This window comes from Micromys minutus (assembly GCF_963924665.1).
Source record: "Micromys minutus genome assembly, chromosome: 10".
NCBI lineage: Eukaryota > Metazoa > Chordata > Mammalia > Rodentia > Muridae > Micromys > Micromys minutus.
In genome coordinates, this window is record NC_137979.1 from 3539998 (window position 1) to 3564771 (window position 24774).

Here is a 24774-nt window from a genome sequence, read left to right on the forward strand (position 1 = left end):
GTCTAGACCAGGCTGGCCTCAAACTCAAAGATCCACCTGTTTCTACCTCACAAGTGCTGAGATTAAAGGTGGGTAAATAGATAATCTAAGAAATGTTTTTCACGTTTTGTGCATAAAGGGCTAGACACTTGGCACCATGTGAATGTGGAGATCAGGGGACAACTTACAGGAGCCAATTTTCTCCTTCCACCTTGTGGGTTCCAGGATTGAATTCAAGTTGTCAGGCTGGGGGTCAAGTGCCTTTACCCACTAAGCCAACTTGCTGACCAAAATATCTATCTATCTATCTATCTATCTATCTATCTATCTATCTATCTATCTATCTATCTGTCTGTCTATCTATCTGTCCATCCATCCATCCACAAATATCTGCATATTTGTATGGGTACATGAATCCCTGATGCCCATCGAAGTCAGAAGACGGCATCTGATACGCTGAGAATGGTTGTGAGTCACCATGTGGGTGCTGTGAACTGAACTCATGTCCTCTACATGAGCAGCAAGTGCTCTTCACTGCTAAGCCCCTCTTCAGCCCTAAAGCTAGCAGAGTAGGCTACTACTTACTTATGATCCCAGAAGTTGGGAGGTGAGAGCTCAAGGGTCATTTCAGCTCAAGAGTTTGAGAGTAGCCTGCACAGTATAGGAAATGAGAAAGTATAAACCAGAGGTTATGACACAAGTTTGGAATCCCAGTCCTCAGGAGACAGATGAAGACTACCATCTTAGTCAGGATTGCTATTCCTACACAATACATCATGACCAAGAAGCAAGCTGGGGAGGAAAGGGTTTATTCAGCTCACACTTCCACATTGCTGTTCATCACCAAAGGAAGTCAGGACTGGAACCTAAGCAGGTCAGGAAGCAGGAGCTGATGCAGAGGCCATGGAGGGACGCTACTTACTGGCTTGCTTTCCCTTGCTTGCTCAGCCTGGTTTCTTATAGAACCCAGGTCTACCAGCCCAGGGATGGCACCGCCCACTATGGGCTGCTCCCATACCCCCCTTGATCACTAGTTGAGAAAATGCCTTACAGCTGGAGCTCATGGAGGCACTTCGTCAACTGAGGCTCCTCTCTGTGATAACTCCAGCTTGTGTCAAGTTGGCACAAAACCAGCCAGTACAACTACTGTTTGTAGGATACTTAATCTCAGTATAAATCCCAAGACAGGATATACAGAATAGGATATGCACAACCCTCCTAAGAAAGGGAGGTGACTTGAGGGGCAGTATACAGAGAGGAAGGAGACATTTTTACCAGGACAGTTGTACAGAGACAGTTGCAGAAAGAGAACAAACTAGACGTAAGTAAAGACAGAATGAGCCAGAGAATGAGAAGTAGTGAGAAGATTAGGACAGATTGCCAGATGCTAGTCATGAGAAGCCAGAGGTCAGAAAGAACTAGGAAAGAGTGAGCATCTTCAGGCGCAGAGGCTGATCTAGATGAAACTGCACAGAGCCTAGAACCTCCCAGGACTAGGCCTAGCTTAGCAGGCAAGGCAGTAAGCCTCAGAGGTGACAACTGCTTCAGGAGGATAGACGTTAAATTACAGACTAGCCCAGGGGAAAGCAACCAGTGCTACCTGTAAGATCTTGTCTCAAAAATACCAAACAACTATGGGCTGGAGAGATAGCCCAGTGGTTAAGAGCACTGACTGCTCTTCCAAAGGTTCTGAGTTCAATTTCTAGCAAGCACATGGTGGCTTACAACCATCGGTAATGAGATCTGATGCCCTCTTCTGGTGTGTCTGAAACAGCTACAGTGTACTCACATACATAAAACAAATACATAAATCTTCTTTTTTAAAAACCTACTGAACAGAAATGGGGTGGTGAAATTGCTCAGCAAATAGGGGCAGCTGTAGCCAAACCTGATGGCCTGGGTTAATCTCCGGGACTCCATGTAGCCCAGGATGGCTCTGAATTCACTGTGTAGCTAAGAGTGATCTCCAACTTTCGATGTCCCACCTTTCAGCCCTGAATACTAGGATTACCGATGTGTACCCCCCTCTTTCAGTTTTATGCAGTACTAGGGATTGAACCCAGGGCTTCATGCATGTCAAGCAAAAGCTCTAGCAACTGACCACCTCTCTGGGCCAGTGTCTTAATCAGGGTTTCCATTGCTATGAAGAGGCACCATGACCAAGGCAACTCTTATAAAGGACAACATTCGATTAGGGCTGGCTTACAGGTTCATAGGTTTAGTGTAATCATCGTGGCAGGGAGCATGGCAGCATGTAGACAGACACGGTGCTAGAGAAGGAGCTGAGAGTCCTACACCTTGATCCAAAAGCAGCCAGAAGACTGCCTCTTCCAGAACTAGGTAGAGGTTCAAAGCCCACCTCCACCTCCTAATAGTGCCACTCCTGAGACAAGCACCAGAGACCGAATTAAGTTGTGTTTTATTCAGAATGTCAGCGATCTGAGGTTACCAGTTTAATGCTCTGGAGAAACATGTCAACAGCACAGTAGCCGGCTGGTTTTATAATGGAGTGAAAGGAGAGATGTCAGACAGCCAGTCAGGGGTTGCCCTGAGATTGTCTCTCTTCGCTCTTGTACTTCTTAGTATGTGTCTCTGCACCACTGGACTTCTTGGAGCTTAGTATCTGCCAGTATCAACTCCACTCCTCAGGCACCTTCTGCTTTTGGGCTAACAATCAATTCGGAACGAAGAAGCTTTAACAGCCTTATGCTGAGCTATTAACACACACACACACACACACACACACCAAATCCTTTTCACAGTGTAGAAGTGCTCGTGTACAATGGAGCACTGTCATACTTACATGGTTTTTATCTTGTTTATTTTAGGGATAGTGTCTTAGTGTCTTATATGTTGCCCAAGCTGCCTCTAAACTCCTGATATCAAGTGATCTTTAACCCACCCTTAGTCAACTCTAGCTAGGACAAAATCTTTACTGAGATATAATTACAGGCTGTAAATGTCACCCACCTCATGAGTGATTACTTTCACTGACTTCTACAGTACAAGTACCACCAACAAATAAATCCCTTAGTCCCCAGTGGCAGCTGACATCCAGCCAACTGAAGCACCCCTGTCTCTCTTTACATCATGTCTGTAACAGACCACTGGGTTTGGAGCAGGCGTTCACAAGCTGACATCATCAGCACCATGCTCAGACTGGTTGCAAAAGGCCCTGAGCCAGTGAACTAAGCTACAGGTTAACAAGTCAAAACGGAAACCAGGAACAGGTCAGTGGTTAAGAGCTCACTGGCTGCTCCTGTAGGGAACCTAAGTTCTGTTACCAGCACCTACATGGCAGCTCACAACTGTTCCTAACTCTTGCTCCAAAGGTCTGATAACTTCTGGCCTCTTTGGGTACCAGACACACAAAAGGTGTGTGTGTGTGTGTGTGTGTGTGTGTGTGTGTGTGTGTGTACACACAGACACTCATACAAACTAAAGAAAACTCTAACCAATTAACTTGTTGACAGAGCTATAAGTAATAAAGTTGCTCTTATAGTACCTCCCTTGTTTTGCTGTGTTGTCTAGTCAAGTCATTGATTGCCCTGGTTCTGGAAGCTGCTTGACTTTCAATCCATGTTTTCTTTGGCTTTGGCTCTACTAATTTCACCACGGAATTTCCCTTTTAGCTTTGGAATCTCATGTGGTGACTTGCAATGTCTGATTTCTTTTGGATGTTTTTTTTAGCTTGCTCTGGATGAAGCATGAATTGGTACTTTATCCCTTTTTTATGGCTTAATGATGTTTCACTATATGGATATACCACATCTTATCTACCGAAGGACATCTGAGTAGCTTCTAGTCACTAGCTGAAACAAGTAAAGCTGCTATGGATATTTGTACACAATTATTTTTTGTGGGCATGTTTCCAATTCTTTTGTGCAGCAGATAGGAGAATTACTGACTGCGGGTTTATGTTTAACTTTGCAAAGAGACTACCAAGCTGTCCTCCACTGAGTCTGTGCTATTTCATATTCCCCTGTGGAAGGTTCCAGTCTTTCTATGTCATTAAAATTTTGCTATTGTCTGTTTTTTTTTTTTTTTTTTTTTTTTAAGCCATTTAGTGGGTGCAAGTCTATTTCATTGTGGGTCTTTCTAAGTCAGATAAGTCCCCTCTGGAAATAGAAGTGTTATTTTGTACATTTTGCCTCATCTTTCCTGGTACACTAACCCTGCTGACCAGGGTGGGGCAAAGTTAACAACCCTAGGCAACAACATTACTATTCTGACCCTTTGGATCCCAAGCTTTGCCTGAAAAAAAAAAAAAAACTCTTCCAAAATCGCTCCAGCACTTTAGCTTTGGTTCAACTTCTAGAGCCCTAACTTAGACTCTCTCCTTTCTCCCTCTTCCTCCCTCTTCCCCTTCCTCCATGTGTGTGTGTGTGTGTGTGTGTGTGTGTGTGTGTGTGTGTGTATGTCTGTCTGTCTGTCTGTCTGTCTGTGTGTATATATGTGAAAACACACATGCCACAGGATATGCTGTATGGAGATCAGGGAAAAACCTAGGCTGTTGGTTCCCCCAACCTTCCACTTTGAGACAGTCTCTTTTTTCTACTGAAACATAAGTCTGATGACCCTCAAGTTTCTGGGGATTCTCTGTCTCCCACTTCCCTGTCAACATGTTGGGTCACAGTCACTTGCACTATATGTTCAGCTTTTCTGTGGGTCCTGGGGATTCTCACACTTTTTAAATATGGGTTCTGAGGTTCCACACACTTGAGTGTCAGGTGCTTTTATCCAGTGAGCAATCTTCATACCCCTTGTCTTACTTTTTGAGACAGGGTCTCACCACTCAGCCAAAACTGCTGGGACTTATCATGTAGCTTTAATGGGTCTTCAACACACAACCTTCCTGACCCCTGAGTGGTTTTAAGTTCTTTCCAGTTTTATAGTCTTCTGAGCTAGGATTTGTTAATCTACCAAACCACTGCCCTCCCCTACCCTTAGGTGAACAGTTCCACTCTCCGTCCACATTCTCTATGTGCCCGACCTCACCTCCCTGCTCGCTGACCTTGGTCTCTGCTCAGCGTGTCAGCAGCATCCCAACAGCCTCTCAGATTCCAGTGCCAATCAATGCTGGAAGCTGACACAGAGCAATGAGACATTGGAGGTCATGACCTGGGGAGGTACAGTGATAGGCACAGTGCTTGCCTAGCGCACAAAAGAGCCCTGTTCTATTCCCAGTGCTGCATAAAGTAGGTGTGGCGGCACACACCTGTAATGCCAGCCCTGGGGATGTAGAGGCCAAATGATCAGGAGCTCAGTCACTCCTGTCTATATCACGAGCTTGAGACCAAGTGGGCTACAGAAGTCCCAGCAGCGCCATACGGAGTCAGAGTACCCAAAGGTTCACCGCCATTGCTCCATCACAGCCACTGTGGGGGGGACACAGGGGAAATGTCCATTTCAGTGGCAAATAAGACCAGTTACTGGCCATGAGGACCATGTACTTTGGATCTGAATTTATTACACCTTTCTGTATATAAGGCATCAGCTTCTTAAGAAATACGGATGTTTTAGCTGGGCAGTGGTGGCGCACACCCTTAATCCCAGCAATCCAGAGGCAGAAGCAGAAGCAAGTGGATCGAGGTGAACCAGCTCTACAGAGTGAGTTCCGGGATGGCCAGGGCTACAAAGAGGAACCCTGACTCGGAAAACTATGAAGATAATGGTTATGCTGATGTTTAATTCACGCATTTAACAGACATGAACAATGGTCAAGGAGTGCTATCTCAGTTACTGTTCTACTGCTGTGAAAATACCATGACTAAGGAAAGTATTTCAAGGAAAAGAAAGCATTTAACTGAGGGCTTGCTTACAGTTTTAGAGTCATGATCAAGGCAACAAGTGGGCAGGCAGAGTCCTGGAGCAGGAGCTGAGAACCTTACATCCTAACCAACAGGAAGCAGGAGCGAGACAGAGAGACAGAGAGAGAGAGACAGAGACAGAGTGAGACAGAGAGACAGAGACAGAGAGAGAGAGAGAGAGACTGGACCTGGGCTTTTGAAACCTCAAGGCCCACCCCAGTGGCACACCTCCTCTAAAGGCCTATCTCCTAATCCTTCCCAGACAGTTCCACTAACTGGGGACCAAACATTCAAATATCTGAGCCTTGTATTCAAATATATGTGGGACATCCATACCCAAACCGCCACAGGATCTCTAAAAACAGGACTAAACCCTTGAATTTTTATACTAGATAAGATTATAAATAAACTAATGACAGGAAAAAGAAGTATGAAGCCATCTGGGCTTCCCAGTGCGATCTTGACAATAAATAGATAAACAAATAAACCAGTACCCAAACTGTATTGCAGAATACTGCATCAGATTTTCAGGGTTAGAGCTCAGCCATTTGAAGACAGAAGTAATTGAAGTACTTATAAACCACTGAAAAATAAAAGTTAATCCAGAGATACTTGTAATCCCTACACTTGGAGGATCCAGAGTTCAAGGCCTGTGTTATATGGGACCAGATCTCAAAAGGCAGGTGGGATAGAGAGAGGGCTCAGCAGTTCACAGCTGATCTTACAGAGGGACTGAATCAGGTTCCAGCACCCACATGGGAGTGTCCGCATCTACCTGTAACTCCAGCTACAGGGAATCTGATGCCCTCTTCTGGTATATACACAAGGACATACACATACACAAAAATAAATCCTCAAGAAAAGAAATGAGCAAACAAACAAACCATGGCCATCAAGCTGGCCCAGGAGGTAATAGCTGTTGGCAAGCCTGACGGCAATCCCTGGAACCCGTGTAGTGAAGGGAGAGAACTGACTCCTGAAAGCTCTCCTCTGGCCTCCACACGTGCACCATACGATAGCATGTGTGTGCCTACATGTCCCTACCAGGAGTAAATAAATGTAAAATAAAAATCATTGCTAAGTCATACCAATAATAAACCAAACGATGCTCAATGGAGGAAAGAATAGACCTCATGCTTCCTGGAGCTGCTGAGGCCAATGGCAGATATCAATTGAGGAAGAGTGAGAGAAAAGAATTCTAGAAAGGATGACTCTTCTACATCACAAGACATTTGGAGCAGGCAGCTGGGGAGGAACTGAGTGGTACAGCATTCATCTCAAATGTGCAAGGCTTTGGGTTTGATACCCAACATAACAAGAGAAACTTTCTTTAACACACACACACACACACACACACACACACACACACACACACACACTGAAGCTGTCTTCAGACACACCAGAAGAGGGCATAGGGTCCCATTACAGATGGTTGTGAGCCACCATGTGGTTGCTGGGATTTGAACTCAGGACCTCTGGAAGAGCAGTCAGTGCTCTTAACCACTGAGCAACCTCTCCAGCCCCCATGAGAGAACTTTTGAGACAGTCTCACTACGTAGTTCTAGTTGTCCTAGAACTTGCTATGTAGACCAAGCTGGTCTCAAACACATATCAATTTGCCTCTGTATCCCAAGTGCTGGGTGTACGTCACCAAACCTAGCTACAAAGTAGTTTTTTTAAAATAAATTTGGACTGAGAGTTGGAGAGATGGCTATTCTTCCAAAGTATTTGGATTCAATACTTTGGAATTGTACGGCAATTCCACACGGCAGTTCATCACTGTAACTCCAGTCTCAGGGCACTTCCTGGTCTTTTCTGGCCCCAGAGTAGACCAAGCACTGAAGTCCACATATGCAAGCAAAATACCCATGCACATAAAGTTATTTTAAAATTTCAAACCAAGCACAAATCACTAAAGGGGGAAGTTTGATAAAGAACAGTGTATTGATTATTCGTTTGAGTTTTTTGTTTATCTTGGTTGTACTGGATTTTTTGAGACAGGAATTCTGTGGCCTGGCACTCACGGACATCTGCCTCTGCCTCCTGAGTACTCATATTAGAGGCGGCACCACCCCTGCCTGGCACGAACAGGGTATTTTAGCAGCAGCAGTCTTGAGTGGACACTCCTAGTAAACCTCCAAAATTGAAGTATAAATAGTATATATCAATCTCCGTGCAAAGTTGGTAGGTATCTTGGGATCACTTAAGCGAATACACACTGAAGGCTGGGGATACGGCTCAGTTGATAAAGTGGTTGACTGGCATGCACGAGGCCCTGGGCCCAGCATTTCACACACTGGGCACCGAGCATGCGCATTATCCCAGCACTCGGGGAGTAGATGGAGGAGAATCCCAAATTCAAGGTCATTCTCGGCTAAATATTCTAGGCCAGCCTGGGTTATTTGAGACTTTCTCAAAAACAAAAAAACAACAACAACAACAAAACAAAACAGAATACACAGTCTGGCATGTTGATGCACACCTGTCTTTAATCCCAGCACTTGGGAGGCAGAGACAGGCAGATCTCTGAGTTCAAGGCCAGCCTGGTCTACAGAGCTAGTTTCAGGACAGCCAGAGTTACACAGAAAAACCTGTCTTGAAAATAAAAATTAAAAAGTTATGATATATACCAGTTTAAACACTGACTATAATGGGGCCATTGAGCTGGCTCAGTGGTTAAGAGCACTGACTGCTTTTCCAGAGGACCCAGGTTTGATTCCTAGCAACCCACATGGTGGCTCACAACCACCTGCAACTCAAAGGCCAGGACATCCAATGCCCTCTCTGACCTCTATGGACATCAGATACACATGGTGTGATGCAAAGACACACAGGTAGGCAAGAAATATCTGTACACATAAAAAATAAAACAACTTTAAACTATCTTTTGCTATTTTCAAGGAAGGGTCTCACTGTGTAGCCATGGGCGAGCCGGGAACTCTTTCTGTAGATTCGAGCAGGCATAAACTCAGAGATTCTCCTGCTTCTGCCTCCTAAATACTGAGATTAAAGGGCATACCACAGTGCCCTCCCTGCCCAGGTTTTAAAAATTAGAAAAGAAATTGTTCTGCTGAAAAAACCAAAGGGCTGTGTTTTCTGGCCTGGTGCCTCTGGCGAATGCTAGGAACCTGCCGGCATGTGTGGCAGCAGCTGACTTTTTATTTTTAGTTCACTGCATTCCTTCCATGACTGAAACATCTCAGGACTCTGTGTCTGCCTGCCTTCCTGCTACTGGGATTACTGGCTTATAAACAGTCTCCCTTTTAGTTTTGGCTGGCCTACATCACACTTGACACACCAGGCTGGTCTCAAACTCCAGAGATCTGACTGCTTCTGCCTCCTCAAGTGCTAGGACTAAAGGCATGCGCAACCACATTCGGCAAGTGTGTGTGTGTGTGTGTGTGTGTGTGTGTGTGTGCATACAACACAGGCTAGGTGCCTGTAGAGGCCAGAAGAGGGCATACGATCTCCTAAAACGCCACTTACAGGGAGGTATGAGTCATAACATGGCATATGAATGTCAGAAAACAACTTTCAGGGGTCATTCTCCCTCCTACTTTGTTGAGGTAGAGTCTCTTGTCTCTGTTGCTATAGTTGTTGGCTAGCAAGCCCATGCACTTCCTGATGATTCTGTCCTGCCTTCCACCTCTCTGGAGTGCTGAAATTACAGCTGTGCACCACCACAGCCAGCTTTTTCCCTGGGTTCTAGGGGCTGAACTCAGGTCGTCAGATTTCCACAGTTAGTACGTTTAACCTATGAACCATCTTTCCCAGTCCTGTTTTACTATTTACAGAGCACTGAGATCAGCTCATTTTTCTCAGAGAATGAAAAGTACCACCAGCAGGACAAGCACACCCAAGGCTGTGGGTTTGATTCCTAGAACTACAATAAACAAACAAGCACTTATCAGAAGCAGAATGAAACTGTTGTGGGTAAAACAGGTTTTCTCGAATCCAGTTTTCGAAGTGTTATCCTGATCGCCAGAAGGGACCCGCTGGCCAAGATGCATGCAGTATAGGGAAATCTGAAATTTTACTTTTAGTTCCTGTCTTATTTTTCAGAGACAAACAAGGTCTGGCCTCAAACTCAGACAAGACACTATTCATCCATCCCAGGCTGGCCTCAGACTTTCTGCAATCCTCCTGCCTCAGCCTTCAGTATTCTGAGGTAACAGATGTATAGATGTTGGAATAATCAGGCCAACTTTTGAATCCGCTGGGGGTTAGCTACTCTGCCTGCTTGCACGCCTCGACCCTGGAGAGATACACGCCCCCCTTTTGTTATGCTATTTGGCCCAGTCACAAGCCAATGCACACCTGGCCTTCCTGTCTCCAGCTGCCTAGGCTTACAAACTTTACCCTAGGGGGTGACTTACACACACAGCAGCTAGGGAATTTGCATACCTCCCCTGTATTACCTGAGTGTATAATACTGGGACCTCAGTCTGTGGTGTGACTGCAGGCAGTCCTGAGAGGCTGAGGTTCAAGTTGGAGTAAACTTTCTGGTAACAAGAATAATAGACTGTGTCTTTCTTTCAAACCCTTTGGCCTCCGCCCGGTTCGGAGGAGCTGTTAGTGGTGCAGGCACCGCAAATGGAGGCCTCCATGATCCCACACCAAACTTTAAATTTAGTGTGAGTGCCCACCAGCTGTGGTGATGCTTTAATCCCAACACTGGGGAGGCAGAGGCAGGCGGATCTCTGTGGGTTTTAGACCAATATAGTCTACATGTCAAGCTCCAGGTTAGGAGAGGCTCACACTGAGACTGTCTGAAAACAAAACAAAACAATCTATTGTGCATTTATTATGTATGTGGGTGCTGTCCAGCTTAGAAGACAGCTTTATAGAGTCTGTTCTCTCTCTTGGTGTGAATTCCAGGGATCAAACTCGGGTTGTTAGGCTTTCAAGGCATCTTTACACGCTCAGCCATCTGCAGGCCCACACCTGGCTTTTTTGTTCCTCTTCTTCCCTAATGTCATTACAACAAATTTTATGTCCTTATCTAAACTTGCTAGTACTGGTATTCCCTCCTCACAGGGACCAGGTTTAGACGGTGTTGTGGGGCAGGGTGGCACACACCTTCAACTGCAGCATTTAGGAGGCTTAGGTAGACAGATCTCTGTGAGGTTTCGAGGCCAGCCTTGAACTGAAAGTGAGTTACAGGATAACCAGTGCTGTTACACCACAGAGAAACACTGTCTTGAAGAGTTTAAAAAAAAAAAAAAAGTATTTATTTACAGGCTAGAGAGCTGGCTCCGCAGTTAAGAGCTCTGGCTGATCTTCCAGGAGACCCAGGCTCAGGTTCAGTTCCCAGAACCTACACAGCAGCTCACAACCGTCTGTAACTCCAGTTCCAGGGGACCCAGCGCCCTCACATAAACATATATGCAGGCAGAACACCAGTGCTCATAAAATAAAACTTAAAAAAAAGCAAGACCCACTGTGGAGTATTGTTTTTGTTTCTACTGCAAATGTAAATCCTTCAGTTAACATTCCCCATCTTCAAGCTATGGCTCAGACCAGACTTCAGCTCTCGGCACTTACGAGCTTGTAACCATGTAACAAGCTCAGCCATCTGTAGGCCCCTCCAACAAGCACTTACATACTTGTAACCCTAGCTTTGAGAGATGCAGAGACAGGAGGATTTTGGTGACTTGCAGCCTTCCAGATTAGCAGAGAAATGCTAGCCCCAGGTCCACGGAGAAAGTCTGCCTTAAAGGAAGAGGTAGAAATGGTAGAGGAGACCTAAGAAATTCTTCTGGCATCCACATGGTACACATATGCATGTAGTACATAAGTACACTCAAACATGAATCTTCTGGGGTTGGAGAGATGGGTCGGGGAGAAAGAGCTATTCTCTTCCAAAGAATCTGGGTTTGTTTTCTAGCACTCACATGGATAACTCACAACCACCTGTAATCCCAGTTCCAAGGGATCTTACTCTTCTGGTCTACACACACACACACACACACACACACACACACACACACACCATAAACTCACACTGGCTCAAATATGCAAATTTTAAATGTATTTTTGTATTTATTTTAATCTTTATATATGAGTGTCCATGCATAAGTGTGTGGACCACATGTGTGCCAGAGGAGACCAGAGGTGTGGAATTTCCCTGCAACTAGAGCTACAGATGGTTTTGAGCCACCATGTGGGTGATGTGAGTGCTGGGAATTGAACCCAGTCCTCTGCGAGAACAAGTTCCCTTAGCTGCTGAGTCATCTCTCCAGCCCTCACACACATAAATTAAAAAAATAAAAATAAAAAATCTTAAGCATAAACTTCCAGGGCTGGAGAGATGGCTCAGTGGTTAAGAGCTCTGAGTACTTTTCTAGAGGTCCTGAGTTCAATTCCCAGCAACCACATGGTGGCTCACAACCACCTGTAATGGGATCCGATGCTCTCTTCTGGTGTTAAAAACAAACTTTCTCAGAATCACAGTATGTTTATGAAAGGAATTAGCTGGCAAATGGGAGCTATTTGCCAACTTTCCTAGCATCCTGCTTCAGTGACTAATTAAGATTTCCTGTATTTGGGGGAGTCCCTTTTAAAGGGAATTGAAAATTGCCTATTTTCTTGTGGCCACTCATGACCTACCCAAGGTATTCTGGGTTTGTTTTGTTGTTTTGTTTTTTGGCTCTTGTCATATCGTCCTGGGAGCCCTGGAACTTGTTTATGGCCAGGCTGGGCTCCAGCTCACAGAGACCAGCCTGCCTCTGGCTTCTGAGCATTGGAATTAAAGGCATGCGACACCCACCATGCCCTGCTTCACAGTCAACTTAATCCTGTGCATTTTCTTCAGTGCTAAAGATGAAACCCAGGTTCCTGTGTATGTTGGGCAATACTCCTGACTGAATGACACCTCAGTCCTTCCTAGCTGTTAGTTGAAATTAACATCGTGAAAACAATGAGTCTGTTCAAAATATTCCTGAGCCCTCTCTGATCCCAGGCCTAGCAAACACCCTTTGGGGGCTTCTAAGCATCCAGGGGAGGAAAGCGCTCTGAGTACTCCTTTTCTCTATTAAAGTGACTGCGGCATATGTGTCTGTCTGTGTGTAGAGTGTGAGTGTGTACATGTTGGAGGTTGGAGGTTGACTTCCAGTGTTTTCCTCAATCATGTTCCACCTTGTTTGTGAGGCAGAGCCTTTCGGTGGGACACACTGGCAGCCAGTAAGGTCTCAGGACCCTCCCGGCTTTGCTTCCTCAATGCTGAAACCACAGGCAAGAGGCACAAGACGCAGCCTTCCTTCGACACGTCTGGAAGCTTGCATGGCTGCAGCTAAGCCGTTCTTCCCGGTGCTCAACAGCTTTCTCATTCTTTCTAGGACCGTGACCCTGAGTCAAAACGGGTCTTCCATACAAATAAAACCTCCACCTTCACAGACACACTTAAGAGTCATTTCTAAGGTGATTTGACACTGAAGATAAACAGCTCTAACCTGGAGGAAAGGAAGGACTGGGAGATCCAGGGGGACGGAAACAGACTAACCCATAAAATGTCAGTGGAGGAAACACCACTTCCCTTGTCTTTTAAGAAAGGCCTCACTGTGTGGCCCTGGCTGTCCTGTAACTCTCCATGTAGACCAGGCTGGCCTCAAACTCACAGAGATCCACCCGCTTCTCCAGTACATTAAAGGCCTATGCCACCACACCTGGCTCAACCTTATAATGGTACTGAATACTACAGAAAAAGAAAAACAATAATAAAAAAACACCATAAATAAAAATAATTAAAAATGGAGCAGAATCCAATGTAAAACTGAAATAGTAATTTTCCAGAAGAGAACATAAAGGGAAAAAAAAAATCTTAGTTTCCTTAGGATTGATAATGAGTTTTAAATATGAGACAAAAATTATAAACCCAGAACCAAAAAATGATAAATTGGACAAATTAAAACTTTCACACTTACAAGGAATCACAGACTACATGAAAATATTTGCAAATTTTACTTGACAATTTTTGTTTTGCATTAAAAATGTACAATTCACGCTGAGGGAAGGTGGTGCACACCTTTAGTCCAGGTACCCAGGAGGCGGAGGCAGGTGGATCTCTGAGTTCGAGGCCAGCCTGGTCTACAGAGCTAGTTCCAGGACATCCAGACTACACAGAGACACCATCTCTCAACAAACAAACCACCAAACCCGTTGCAATTCAGCAGAGCACACACTGCCTCAGCCACCGTAAGCTTGACGTGAACAAGAGCTGGATGGACATTCACACCTACAATTTTACCACTAGGAAGGCTGAGGCAGGAGAATTGCACACTCAAAGCCAGCAGAGGCTGTCTTGTGAGGCCCTGTCTCAAAAGCACAATGAAATGAAAAGATAAAATAGGCAAAAGACTTAAATCGCCACTTCGAAATGGCTAAGAAGCCTGTGCAACTAGCCATTAAAAATGCAAATTAAAGCCACAGATTAGACAATACAGACACAGTCAACAATGGCTGAAATTAATTTTTAATCTTACCAAGCTATGGCCAGGCCCAGAGGAGCTGAAACCTGGGGTCACAGGTGTTAAGAATGTGCTAACACACCTGCCATGTGACCCTACCATTCCTGTGCTTGAATTAATGGAGAAATAAGAGTGGAGGGAGAGGGAGCCATCCAGACAATGGCTGGTACAGACATGTGCACTAAAGTTTTATGTGTACTTGTCTCCAAACTACAAACAACCCAAATTTCTACCAACAGGAAAGAACAGATTGTGTGGTATAGTCACCTATAAAATGAAATAAGTTGTCAATACAACAAGGATGCCATAAAATATATACTCTACAAGCTAGCCGCTACCTCTCCCTTGCATAGCAGTTCACAGTGACGAATTCTAGTACATAAAATCCCACAGACTGTTAACTACAGCAATGAGAACAGATAACTTCTGCAAGAAATGCAAACCTTTACCAGACTTTTATTACCATATGCTTTTGGAGATGAGATCACATAAATTATCCAAACATATCAAATTGTACATTAGACATGCAGTTTTACTGTGTTGATTATGTTTCTATAAAGCTGTGACAGAAGGGACACTCTGTGAGTCTACAGTCCCCAAGGACTGCTGAGTCCAGAAGTTCAAGGCCGATTAAAATTATAGAGACCCAGTCTTAAAACTGTTAAAGAGACCTTCAGAAAGCAGTACTGCCACCTGCTATGCAAGAGCATTCCCCTGAGGTTGGGTCCACCTCCTCCTAGAGCATGCAGATGGAAAGTTAACTAGGAAGCCTGAGAAGAAGCCACCAAGATTAGAAAGGCCCAAGTAAAGACCATTCGGGCACTTCCTCTTCATGTATGGCAAGTTCTTTCCCATTCTAGGCCACAGATCTTCCATGTGTACTGCCAGCCATCCTTCAGGTGTAGGCATGAAACTTAAGTGCCCTCTCTGAATAGCAGTATAAATTAGTTCTCTGGGCTGTGGAGGTAGATGCCTTTAATCCCAGCACTGAAGAAGTCCAGGCAGGTGGATCTCTGTAGGATGATGTCATTATGCAGCTAGCTGGGTTCAGCCTACCATTGGATGAGAAGGAAGGGTAGGTGGGGAAAAGTCTGGGAAGGAGGGAGGAGGAAAGAAATCGAGGAGAATCAGGGGAGCTAAAGGAAGAGGTAGAAGGGGAAGGAGCTGGAAGCCAACATGGCGACAGAGGTAAATATTCTTGCACATAAATACAGGTTGTTGTATTTTGGTGTGTTGGTTAATGTAGTGACTTAATTGGCTGAAAAGAAACTGTAGTGGTGGGGCACACAAAGCCCACCTCAGAATTGGTGTGTGTGTGCTAGACCTGGTAACAACCCACCAAGGGAAAGTGAGTGAAAACAGCACACTGGAACAATCATGAACCACTCGGGTCAGAGGCAGCCAGGGCCGGCGGAACCTGGGTCAAAGGAACTCAGGGTCTTCGAGTACTTGGGGGCAGCATGGAGCCACTGAGATAAAGATGCCCCACAGTGCTATATGGTGGCTCATTGATGCTGAAACTAGCCAAGGATAAAAGGTTACCCCATTTTTTATTTACTGCAACAGATCTCTATGAATTCTAAACCAGTATGGTCTACAGAGATACTCCCAAAACAGCTAGCCCTGCACAGAGAATTTCTGTCTCAAAATAAACAACAACAAAACCCAACAATAAATAAATAAGTTCTCATCCTTCACCTGCCCTAAAGCCACTTTATTAGTTTTTATTTTCCTCGTGGCATACGTTATAATCAGAAACTCTTTTCCATATAATTATTTCCCTGCCATTTTTCATTTATGTATTTGCTTTGGGTTTTGAGACAGTGTCTGTGTAGCTATGGCTGGCTTGAAACTTGTTCTGCAGACCAGGCTAATTTTGAACTCACAATCCATCTGAAGGTGTGTGCCACCGTGCCTAGAACCCTGGAATTTTCAAAACGTTTTTCAAGAGAGGGGTTCTCTTGCAGCCCTGGCTGTCCTGGAACTCGCTCTTTAGACCAGGCTGTCCTGGAACTCACTCTTTAGACCAGGCTGTCCTGGAACTCACTCTTTAGACCAGGCTGGCCTGGAACTCAGAGATCTTCCTGCTTCTGCTTCCTGAGTGCTGGGACCAAAGGCGTATACCAGCGTCTGTCACTTCTACTTCTAATCATGTGCCTGGTGGGGGGGGGGGTGTGCATGTGGCTGCAGAGGCCTTCAGAGGCTGAAGTCCCTGAAGGTAGAGCTATAGGTAGTATGAGCCACCCAACCAAAGTGGGAGTTTGGAACTAAACTGGGTTCTTTGTAACAATAAATAGTGCATGGTCTGAGCCACTGAGTCATTTAATTTAAAAATGTAGTTCCCAGCAACATTTTAATTTAAAAACTTGTTTGTATTTGTGTGTGTGTGTGTTAGAATTACTATTGTTTTGATAAAACTCCATGAACAAATGAGAAGGTTTATTTCTTCTTACAACTTGTAGTTCACTATTCAGGGAAGTCAGGGCAGGAGCCTGGAGGAGCAGCTGAAGCAGAGGCCGTGGAGAAGTGCTGCTTCCTGGCTTGCTTAACCTGTCTTCTTATAACATCCTAAAGAGACTACCCAACCAAGGGCTGCACCACCCACAGTGGACCAAATCAATAATTAAGAAGGTGCACTACAGACTTCCATAAAGACCAATCTTATGGGAGTATTTTCTCAACCAAGAGTCCTTCCCAAAGGACTCTAGCTTTGTAGCAAGCTGCCATGAAACTAGTTAGCACTGTCTGGGTGTGCCTGTGTATGTTATGCCTGTGGAGGTCAAAGGAAGGAATCAGACCCCTGAAGCAGGAATCATAGGCAGTTGCAAGCCACCTGACATGGGTTCCAGAGACCCCAACCTGGAGTTCCCTGCCCTCCACCCAGACCTTTCTCACTGACATCCCACTGTTGCTCACACACACACCCCAGCAGTAACTGACAGAAGTGTGAGATGTGAAGAGGCAAAGACTGGCTCCCCGACTTGATGCAGTACAGTCTGTACTGAGTTGCCCATGGGATCAGACGGAAGCCAATCTCCCTTTAGCATTAAGCCTGTCCTTCCATCTTTTCTCCTGAGATTACAACCCTCATAAATCACTCAACAAGAATTTTCATCATACACTGTGCACCTCAAGGGCCTGCTGTATAACACCAGTAACTCCCCATACCACTCTGTTTCCTGTCAGCATACATGAGATGGTGCTTTGTAAAGAAAAGAGGATTCGGGACTGAAGAGAGTCTTACATGTTATGAGAACTTGCAGATCTTATGGAGAACCTGAGTTTGATTCCAGTACGGCAAAGATCAGCTCACAACCATCTGTAAGTGTGTGCAGGGATCTGACGCCCTCTTCTGGCCTCCTTGTACACTGCACTCACATGTGCAAACCACACAGACACACCTACATGCATCATTTTTTAAAAAGCAAAATTTAAAAACAGAGACAGAATTACTAGCCTCGCAGCTGGAGGGTCCAGAAGAATGGTACTGATATCTCCTGGTCCTAATGAAGTCTTCCTGGCTGCAATATAACATGGCAGACAGCAAAATGGTAGAGGTTCAAGAGACCACACACAAACGCTGACTTTAAGCTTCCTCCCCACCCGCTCTGCATTTTTAAGGCGGTCTAGCTCTATCCCAGGCTGAGCTAAAACTCACTTTGTAGCTCAGGCTGACCTTGAATTCAAGAGTGATCCTCTGACCTCGGCTTCCTAAGTGCTGAAATACAGGAAGGGGCCCGCCATGCCTGGCCTTCATGCTCTAACAATGCTCTTCAGTAGTATATGCTAATTATACATAATGGGTTTCATCCTAACTTATCCAGAGATGCACATAGTATATTTCCATCTCATTCACCCCTTACTTTCTCTTCCTCTTACCAACTAGCCTCTTTTCTAATTTCACACTGTACATATTCGGTGTATATGTGGGGGAAGAGACCAGGTGCCTGAGCAAGCTCAAAATAAGCCAAAGAATTTCATTAGGACTGCTAACAGGAACATGGGTAACTTATTTACAGGAGTACTGGAACCTTAATCAGTGGCCACACCATCAACCATTAACTTCACATAACCCCTTAGGACGAGGTAAGGCTCCGGGCTCACTCCGTAAGCCAGTTTTTCTGGAACTAAGCTTTGAAGCTCAACAGTAATCTCGTCCACGTATGAGCCCCAGGGCCCTCATCGCTGGGCATCACCTTTTAAAGGCTCTGGTAGGGGTAGCTCTGTAGGAGACTAAAGTGGAAACTTCAGGGTTCTTTAGAAAGTCAGTTGGATGGTGTTTTCCTGAAGTGGACACAGATTGAGACTAAGGCCGACTCGTGAAGGAACGTTTAGCTAAAGCAGACACAGAAGAAAAAATGTTCTGCTAAAACAAGCATGTGAAAGGCCACGTGATGAAGGATTCTTTGATCTGCCTTACACTTCGTAGTTGAGCTACATTTGTTGGGACTCCATAGAGAGAAATGCACCAGAAACCTTCCGGTTGTGCGTCCCAGTTTCTTGCTGCTTCTCTGGGTCCGGGCAGAGTGATGTTAGACAGGCACTGAAGCAAGGCCCCACAGTGATGGAGGCTGGGCTAGACTTGCTCATAGAGCTGGCTGTGAAATGCTTGTGGGACCTGAGTCTTCCTGATCTTCACTGTGCTACGAGAGGCACAGACAAGAACTTCTGGTTCCTCCTGGTCCCTCCTGCTGACTCGAGCAGAGGCTGAGCCCTGGTTACCTCTGCTAGGTAGTGCCTGATTCGAGTTTGCTCTCATGATTCTACCGAACTGGCTGTTGGTGTGTATCCGTGAAGTGTTTGCAAGTGGACTGAGCTGCCGCTGCTGGCCTGTGAACTGGATTGTCAGCTAACCCAGACAGTGGTTGCTCCAAAGAACCTTTAACAGGTCCACTTCCCTGTATCCTCTTTTCCCACTACCTCTTGTGGGTGGTGGGCTAAAAGGGAGGTTAAAGTATTTAAGAACCATCATTAAAAATGGGATTTGAAGACAATTAAAGTTATAGGAGAGTATACAAATACCATGCAGGAGGCCCTGGGCTCAATCTGCCCCCCAAAGGTTTCCATTGCCACACTCAGGACTAAGCTTGCAAGAAACAGATTCCTAGAGGACAGTCCACATGTATCCCAGAGCAACGCCCAGGACGGTTCCGATTCCTATGTTACTCCAGTCAACATCATTGCCAGGAATGTTGGCTTAAGCCAACTGTGTGCCCTAAACCTTTGGGCTGGAAATGCTCAGGAGACTCTAAGATGGGAGGAGGATTACTTAGACCTAAGAGATTTGAGCCAGGCTAACGAAGTGAGAGCAGGACTCAAAAACCCCAAGTCAAGGGGCTTGAGATGGCTCCGTGACAGAAGTGCCTGCTACACGAGCGTGAAGAGCGCCAGTTCTCCCGTACTAACTTGGGTGTGGCAGCCTGCTTCTCTAGCCCCAGTGCTGAGAAAAGGACACTGGACACTGGCACACATCTGCAGGGTACAGCACTGTCTATCTGGAGAGAAGGAATGGGTAAGGTCCTTCTACCATACCTTCACTAACTGAACACATGATTCCCACAGCTGGCCAGAAGTTGAGCATCTCTGGACGCTCCCACTCTCTCATCTTTGATGTTATCACAACTCCTGGGAGGCAACGTCCATGGCCAAGGTGGAGGTAGAGAAAGGAAGATTCCCTACAGCTTATTTGGCCAGCAGGCCTCGTGACTCCGTTAGCTCCAGGTTCAGTGAGACTTTGACTCAAAAAATAAGAGCAGGGAGGTTGGTGCACTCCTTTGATCTCAGCGCTGTGGCAGAAGCAGGTGCATCACTGTGAGCTGGAGACCAGCCTGGTCTGCATAGCTAGTTGCAGGACAGTCAGGGACTGCAGAGAGACCCCGTCCTTAAAGACATAGTAAACAAACAAACGAGGTGAAGAGTGATCAAGGAAGACACTGGATGTCAACTTTTGGCCAGAGGTCACGCTACCCACACCCTACCTCCCACATACAAACCCAAATAAATAAATAAATAAATAAATCAAACCAAAAACCAAAACTGCATGTGGCTTGTGACTATAATTCAGCTGGAAGGCTAAGGCAGGAAGCAGGAAGATTACTTTTTTGTTTTCCAGACAGTTTCTCTGTGTAGCTCTGGCCGTTCTGAGCCAGACTGGCCTCAAACTCTTGAGACCTACCTGCCACCACTGACTGGCTCAAGAGGATTATTATTAGCCTGGGCTACACAGTCAGGTTGAGCTACAGGCTAGCTTGGGCTATCAAAAGGACCTAAATTAAAACAACAAAAGGAGGAGTGCTATTTAATGGCCGAATGCCTTCCCTCCCCTTTGACAGCGCCTGGAGCACAGTAAATGCCTGTAACTTCATGTGACTGAACACACTTCACTGTCTGTACCTCCTCTCCCCTTAGGAGGCCTGGCAAGGAGGCATTGTGAGTCATAGCTGGCAGACAGGTGGGAGACAGTAATCCAGAAATGGGGCCAGGCCTGGGACAGCAGCTTGGGCACCTCCACCACATCTTCCAGGTGAGGAACAACTTGCAAGGAATGTCAGGAAACAGTCTCCTGGGGAGTAGTGACCTCAAAGATGGATATGTAGGGACTTCAGAGACCATCTCCATGAACTAAGTGGGGGTATGGGGGGACACCCTGCTTCTGCCCACCTGTGGGATTGTGTTGGTTTAATGAAGGTGTGGCAGAGGGAACCCTGACTGAATTTTTCTTTACTTCCACCAGCCATGGGCAGGAGAGGTATTTGAAAAAACACACTGTAGAATCAGTACTTTTCTAGGGTTGTGAGACATTAAGAAACAAGTAGAATGGGTTCTGGTAGTAATCGGGGCTTTAGAGCCCTTGAGGTAGTCTGCTAGGAGCAAACGTCACCTCCAGTGTGCAGAACTTGTTACTTCAAAGCTAAGCATAGGTCTAGGCTAAGGCAAGTGTCCCAAGATGTCAATGGCAAACTTGACTTCAATATGTCTAACTGGACCAGGGACGTCTCAAGGGTAGACAAAGGCTGTGCTTGTGGCCTCCTCTGTGCAGACCAGATGTGGCATGGAGCAGGTGCCAGTGTAAGAAGATGCTAGACATCTTACCAGACCTGCAGAGTTCACACTAACCCTGGCTTTGCAGCCATCAGCAGCCTCAAAGAAACGACGACACAAATGTTCAGCTTCCCTGTACTGAACCTCAAAATGCCCGGGCTCACCTTTCTAGCCAACGTTTGTTATTCTCAGAACCAATCCTATTGGAACATGTCAGCCCCTTCCCCACTAGTCACTCTGCCTCACACCTCTCCAGAGTCCACCAAGGAAAGGCCTGTCCTACTTGCTTGGCTACCGATCCCCACTTGTGGCCGCCCACCGGTGGTCTCTTCCAGCTGCAGTTTGGAGAATGTGGTCCTAGGCCTTTACTTACACTATCTCTTACCCACAGATAAAGTCCTGGGGGGAGGTAGTTTTGGTGAACGCGTTTGATGTGACTACGCAGGAATGGGCTCCCCCATTAGCCTACAACTGCAGAGCTTTGGGTAACCTGAGGTACAGCCTATCCTGAGCAGGCGGCTCACAGGCCATTTGCTTTTCAGCAGTGCCACTGGCTCGCCTTCATCATTCCAGGACATCAGGGCTCCGGACACCCGCGCGCCCCGCGTGGCCACACTACACTTCACCCTGGAGGCCTTTGAGTGCCTGGCCGCGAGCCAAGCGGGCCGCCTGTGGGAGCAGGTGAGGCAATTCTGGGCTGACCACTTCTCGCGCCGTTTCTCGCCGCGGAGGCCGCCGCTGCGCCGTATCTCGTCCACATCCACCTTCTACCTGCTGGACTACCGCACGCGACAGGCGGAGCTGGGGCTCAGCTACGGCGCGCCGCGCACCCGACTGAGCGACGAGGCCTTTGTGTTCCGAGACGGCCGCTGGAGCGCGGAGGGGAAACGCGCATGCGCGCTCACGTCTCTGCCCTCGCCCACCATCCGGGCCTGGAAGCCACAAGTGCAGCCGATCAAGAGCAAGGTGCTGCTGGAGGAGAACAACTACCTGAAGCTGCAGCAAGAACTGCTCATGGACATGCTGACCGAGACTACGGCGCGCATGCAAGTGCTGGAGAAGAAGGTGGACGCGGGTGACGACCCCACGGCCCCGGCGCGCTCCTGGCTGAGAAAGATGCACAAGCACGAGGGCGCGGGCGTGCTTACGATCCAACCGCGCGCTCTGGAGTCGCGGTGATGCAATAAAACTGTACCTAAAGCAGGGCTGCGCGTGCGCGCCTCACCCCGCCCCGCCCCGCCCTGGTGGCCCGAGGGATCCTCTTCCCCGGGACCCGCTGGGTGCTCCTTGGGTGGAACTGCGTCTGGCACCGATAATTGGGAGCCAGAGTTAAAGCGCGTGGGGCACTTGGGCAGTGGGGGAGAAGGCAGTTGGGTTTTTCTCGAAACCTTAGGTTCTGCTTTCCCTACACTCACAAAGAATGGTTCTCTTTGTTTTGTTTTCTACTGGTGAAGGCGGGATTTTTATCACTCGTGGAATAGGAAGCCGGCTGGGGTGGCCCACGCCTTTAAGCCAAGCACTCAGGAAGCAGAGGCAGTCACATCTCTGAAGTTCGAAACTAACCTCTACAGACCTAGTTCCAGGACAGCCAAAGCATTGGGGCCACACAAAGCATATATGTGGTGTGTGTGTCTCAGCAAAGGGGAACATAGCTAACTGCTAGAGTACTTGTCTAATATATACAAGGCCCTGTGTTCAAACTCTATAATTCATTTTTGAGGAAGGATCAGGTATACCAGACTGGAACTCCTAAGATCCACCTGTCTCCACTGTCAGTTTTCTGGGGTTAAAGATACGCACCACCACACCCAACAGCAAATAACTACTTAAACAGGTTTCTAATACACTGGAGGTTGTGGGAGAGCTGATAAGACACATAGGAGAAGCTGAGTCACAGCAAGGGGGAAGTGTATTTGACCCTTTGGGAGGCTCTTCCCTAGTGACCAAATGCACATCCCTTGTAGGAAAGACCCACAGTAGGTGGTGAGCTCAGGAAGCAGAGTCCTGAGGCCAGAACCTCTATCTACAGACAAACCCTCTACAACTCTACCTGCCTACCAGCTCAGGTGGCAGCTGAGATTAGAGCAAGGACCAGAACAAAATGCTTGGTGGTAGAGCGCTTTGCAGAGTGGAGCACAGCACATAGCCACGAGTTCCTGGTTTGCACCTGGAAGTCTGAAGCAGGAAGATGGTTTTAAGTTCAAGACTAGACATGTCTACATAGCTGCAGGCCAGCCTGAGCTACAGAATAAGTCCTTGCCTCAAATACACATACCTAGGAACTCCAAGCCAACCAAAAAAGACATTCAGAATGGATTGAGGACCCCTTTTCTTAAATACCTGGGACCCAGAAGTATATAATTTTTATTGTTTTGTATTTTATGAAATTCTCTGTTATGTTTTGCCTACATGTATGTGCACTATATAAGTGTCTCGGGCTCTCTGAGGTATTGAGAGGGTATCAGAACACCCTGAAACTGTAGTTAGTGATGATTGTATAGTGCTGAATTAGTAAAACCGCTTTTGCACCAGCTCAAGAGCTCTCTGGATTTGAGAACGGAAGACACACATAAGCCAGCTAGTTTTGATTGATATGCCTTGACTAGCTCAATGGCTAGGTATTTCTAAATCTCTACATGGATAGCATACATTTCTCTCTGGTATTCCTGGCTTACCACCTTCTAAGTCCTTCTCTTTGCTGCCCTGTCACCTCTGGGCAGCCTACCCCCGCAGGGCTGCTTTACCTTTCCACCTCCACTGCTGGATGCCTTCTCTCCTGCAGCTCTAAATCTGATCAGTTTCCCACTGAGTCGGGGCGATTCTCTGTCCCTCCCCTGTCTTCTAGTCCCTAGACCATGCAGTCCAAAAGCCCTGCCTCTGTTTTTCTGCCCAGTCATTGGCCGAATGGCAATTCTTTATTATCAATCAAAGCCAACTAGGAGCAGGGACCCTCAGGTCAGGAACCACAGCTTTTTGGGAGCCAAAATAAGGCAAAGCGTTAGAACCAATCCCCAACAGTTTTGAGTCACCTAGCAACTGAACCCAGACTCTGCAAAAGCAGCAAATGCTCTCAACCACTGAGCCATACCTCCAGCCCTATGTTGGATTTTTTTTTCTAATTTATGGACATTTACTTATACATACTGAGGTATCTTAGAGGACTCAAGTATAAACAAAACTTTTATTTTATACACATTTTATAATGTAGCCTTAGGTAATTTATTTAATGTGTATGGTATTTGTATGTATGACTGTGCACGTGTGCATGCAGTCCCTGTGGAGTCCAGAAAGGACATCAGATCCCCTGGTACTAAAGTTACATGGGTTGTGAGCTTCCTTGTGGATTCTGAGAATCAAACTAAGGTCATTGTTTCAGCCCCTATTTTATTTTTTCCCCTTAAAACAGGGTTGCACTCAGTAGCCCTCTTTTTGTTTGTTAGAATCAAAGCAATGCTTCCGCCCCAGTCTCCCAAGTGCTG

At 46.4% G+C, this 24774-nt stretch overlaps 1 protein-coding gene across 1 annotated transcript; it reads left to right on the top strand.

The window, feature by feature from the left end:
• Window positions 1–20726: 20726 nt before the first annotated feature.
• CBY3 (chibby family member 3) lies at window positions 20727–22474 on the top strand (the record flags this gene model as incomplete). Its single annotated transcript, XM_080922520.1, is given in 3 exon segments — window positions 20727–20750; window positions 20752–20777; window positions 21841–22474. Coding segments are annotated over 3 exon segments (684 nt in total).
• Between the last annotated feature and the right edge of the window lie 2300 nt (window positions 22475–24774).